Below are 3,763 nucleotides of genomic sequence, written 5' to 3'. Positions count from 1 at the left end.
GTTCAACGCCGTGAAGCTTACCAGAAAAGTTCTCCACTGTAAAAAGAAAAGCGCCAAGTTGAACATGATGGCTGTTCATGCTAATTCAATATTTGGAAGTGTGGTCAACATGGACCGAATGGCTTTGTTCACTTTCTCTGCTGACTTTGCTAAGACTACAGGCAGACTACAATTCTAAGACCGCACACAAGAAAATGACGTCATTGTTCACAACCTCTCTTTCTGTTTGCTGATTGGCCTAGGAGAAATTATCGAGGTCAACGGGAGAAAGCGTAAGCAAGATTTGAATAGCAAGACAATGTTGATGTTGAAGTTAGTCTACGTCAAGGCTGGCTCATGCTGACGTTAGCCTGCATTAACTTTAAGCTACATTGATGGTAGCCTAACATTAACATTAGCCTATGTTGATGTTTTCTGAATGGACCCAACCTCAGTGTATTAAAAAATCCTAAACATTTTTTAAAAGTCAGGTTGTAAACCACTTGGCCTACTACTGTGGGTTATGGCCATTTGCTCCAGGTGCCATCAAAGTCTTGTTGATTTATGTCTTGGTAGTTTCTTTAAAACTTCTCAAAGTGAGTCTGAAATTGGCTCAGTGTCTTTGAAAATATTTATTGAAGTACATAAGCAAATATATATGTACATACAAAGTTACAGAATCACAAAATATAAAGGTTATCATCTGTATGACAGTCAAAGTGACCAGAAGTCATCGACTACTTTACATCTAGAAATATACTTGGTTATGCAAATAATAACAATAATAAATAAATTCATTTTGAAAAATAGAAAGGGAATTTCTTCTCAGAAATCAAAGCAACAGCACTGATTTCATTAACTGAGAAGCTGGGGAGGAAAAAAAGCCCCTTTGCGAGTCTCCAGACAAGATCTGTGATGGTCCTCTACAGCTCCAGGCCCGGCCAGCTAACGTTTGCTGCAGGACGTTTTGCTTTGTCAATGTATTTACAGACAAATCAATCACAACACTAACATTTTAAGTCATCCTCGCCACATTCGCTCATCAAGTAGAAAAACCTAGATAGAAACAGACATGCTCTATAGCTCCAAAGTGGGAAAATGTTCTTCCTCTTCCATATCACTCCTAAACAACTACAGTAAGAAACAAGACGTTGTTATGAAAGTTGGATTGTTTGCTACCTCTACACATTATTTCAGTACAGCTGTAAAACCAGCCAGCAGTGGAGGTCTTGACGGAAAGGTCCGATGTGCATCTTCGAGCAGAGTGAGTTAGTGAACTAAATGCAGTTTGCGTGGCAGCAGTAGTTTTACACATAAAGGCAGGACTGCAAGGTTGGTTCTGTTCAGTTGACCTCCAGCTGCAGTCCTCACTGGGTGGAGTCGGAGTCGCTGGAGTCCAGGCTGGCCTGCGTGGGTGTGGGGGTGCGATTGGTCGCCGCCGGGCAGTAGAGGGCCTGCGTGCTCCGCCGGAGGTTCTCCAACGACTGCAGGAAGGAGCGACGCGCCCTCTCTTCTTCCAAGGGGGAAGAGCCTTCCTCTTCTACCTCAGCGATCTCGGCGAAGGTGACCGGCTGGGTTTTGAAGCGGGCCTCCCGGGGTCGGCGGGAGCGACTCTTGCCCTTTGCCGGGCTCTTGGGGACGGGCAGTTGCTGGGGGAACTCCTCGGTGGCGGTGGCCATTAGGTGGGCCGAGAGGACGTGGAAGCCCGAGGTCTCCGGCGGCATCTGACGCACAGCGGCCATGGTGGAGCGGGAGCCCGAGGGAAATGAAAATGTTAAGACAGTCTCTGCGGACACAAGCTTGTCCTCTCTTGCTCGTTTGGGAGTCTTGTGGTAGAAGAAGAGGAAAAAAATCTCTCCACTCAGAAGCAAAAAAAAGCCAGAGAGGACCAGAGTACAGACCTCCAAGTCTTGGCAGAATGGAGAAAATCAGTCTTGAAGAAAAAGCGATTGCTGCCGGTGTCGACTCTAACCCCCGTCAGTAGGTTTCAGCTCTGTCTGTCGTTTGTATGTGCCAGAGTCGGCTTGTTGGAGCGAATGCCACCAACAGCTCCGACTCTTTCTTTTATAGTGGCTCACTCCCCACCCTGCGTCTCTTTCTCTGTCTCTACACACCATGTGTTTACCAGGGCCCTCCCTCTCCGCTTCCCTCCTCTCAGTCAAAGACCCGGCCTCTGAAACAGTCAGCCCCTCGAAATAAACACATGACAAGGCAGCATCTGTGTCCCTACGCGGTGCAGCGTTTAAAGGATATGCAATGAAGGACACCCAGAATCCAAGAAAAAGTTTTGAGACTGTGTTTTGTTGCGTTGACCACATAATTGAGCAATTTGCAGTTATGGAGCTTCTAACAGGACTTGTTCCAGTATCGCTTTGTATTTAGCTCAGTCCACCTCTCCCATCAATTCTGAAAAGCTTTCCGATCCCTACTGAAGAGAGGCATCCATCCCACAGCTCGGTTCAGTAGTACAGTTTTCCAGTCACATTGTAGCATCTTATAGTACAATAAAGGACCTATGTTGCTTTCAGTTGTTATAAATCAAATCAAATATGTCTCAAGAGAAAATTGACATTGCAATTTAATACTGTGAAATTGAGGCTCTGTCTCTTTAAGAACCTCCTGCTCCTTCTGAATCTCCGCCTTCAGGAATTCGTGGCAACATTGCTCCAATTAAACGTTGTTGTACCAGTACCAGCGATTCAATGAGAAGTAGCGGGAAGAACTGCTCTGTCAAATAATTTTTTTCCATATTATAAGTGAAATGATCTGCCAGTGGAACAAATACTTTCTTTAAATCAATTTTAAGGAATTATTGACTCCTAAATGTTTTGGAAAATTTCCTTATAGGATTAGTTTTTCCTTATTTCAAGCACACTAAGATATTTGCACAGGAAGTCAGAGCAAAAATATTTGGTGAGAGCTTTTGTTTTTGCAGTAAACAGCCTGGACCAAAGTAGTGAAGTGTCCACATCTAAATAATATATACATACGTGTGTGTGTAATGTCATTTTTTGTGCGTTTCTTAATGCGACAAAAAGGGAACGTTCACGGTGCAAGAATGCCTTCAGTTCACTTGGTGCTATATTGAAAAGCAAAATGGGCCAAAGCAAAGATTTACAAATTAGGCTGTGAGACTAAAATATGCCAGCAAATTATGAACTAAAGCAAATTTGGCAGAGGTGTAATAATTAATCTCACCGGAGGTAAAAAAAATCCCAAACAAACGGAGCCTGGTTCTTTCCCATGAGAGGAACACGACTCAAAGCTGACCTTCCTGTGTTAGTACTGTAAACATGTAAGCATGACTGCAGCAGAGCAAAATACTGGAAGTAGCAACAGACCCCATGTTGATACATCAGTCTAATCTGTCACCAGTTAAACTTGCACTCAAAGACCAGAGACCAAAACATGACAGACGCGGGTTATGTGTTGTGAAAGAGGCCAAATCATCTCAAAGGCAAAAGCTCTAGAAATCACAGCAGTTACAAGTTAACAAAACATTTAGAGGAAAAATCCAGCAGCTTTTCTACCTTATTTTGCAGACATGTCTCAAGAACGTAGCTTAGCATTATTGTCAAAGGCTAAGCTACATACAGTTTTCCATTCACATTATAGCATCTTATAGTACAATAAAGGACCTATGTTGGTTTCAGTTGTTGTAAATCAAATCAAATATGTCTCAAGAGAAAATTGACATTGCATTTTTCTTTACGCTCAAATCTGACCAGATCTCCTCACATTTACTCTGCAGCGTCTCATTGGGCACCTATAAAAATACAGAACA

General features: G+C 43.2%; 1 protein-coding gene across 1 annotated transcript; it reads right to left on the bottom strand.

Annotated features, from left to right (window-relative positions):
- Positions 1–596: 596 nt before the first annotated feature.
- cunh11orf96 (chromosome unknown C11orf96 homolog) lies at positions 597–2,811 on the bottom strand. The gene has a single exon (XM_055028122.1). It carries the CDS (start codon positions 1,719–1,721, stop codon positions 1,347–1,349), a length of 375 nt encoding a protein of 124 aa, XP_054884097.1. The 5' UTR covers positions 1,722–2,811; the 3' UTR covers positions 597–1,346.
- Positions 2,812–3,763: the final 952 nt, after the last annotated feature.

This window comes from Poeciliopsis prolifica, unplaced genomic scaffold (genome assembly GCF_027474105.1).
Source record: "Poeciliopsis prolifica strain line A6 unplaced genomic scaffold, Auburn_PproV2 SCAFFOLD001, whole genome shotgun sequence".
Taxonomy (NCBI): Eukaryota; Metazoa; Chordata; class Actinopteri; order Cyprinodontiformes; family Poeciliidae; genus Poeciliopsis; species Poeciliopsis prolifica.
This window is presented reverse-complemented; position numbering and strand designations above follow the sequence as displayed.

Excerpts from the sequence above, each read along its gene's own strand:
- cunh11orf96 (XM_055028122.1), bottom strand. The coding sequence starts at position 1,721 with ATGGCCGCTGTGCGTCAGATGCCGCCGGAGACCTCGGGCTTCCACGTC.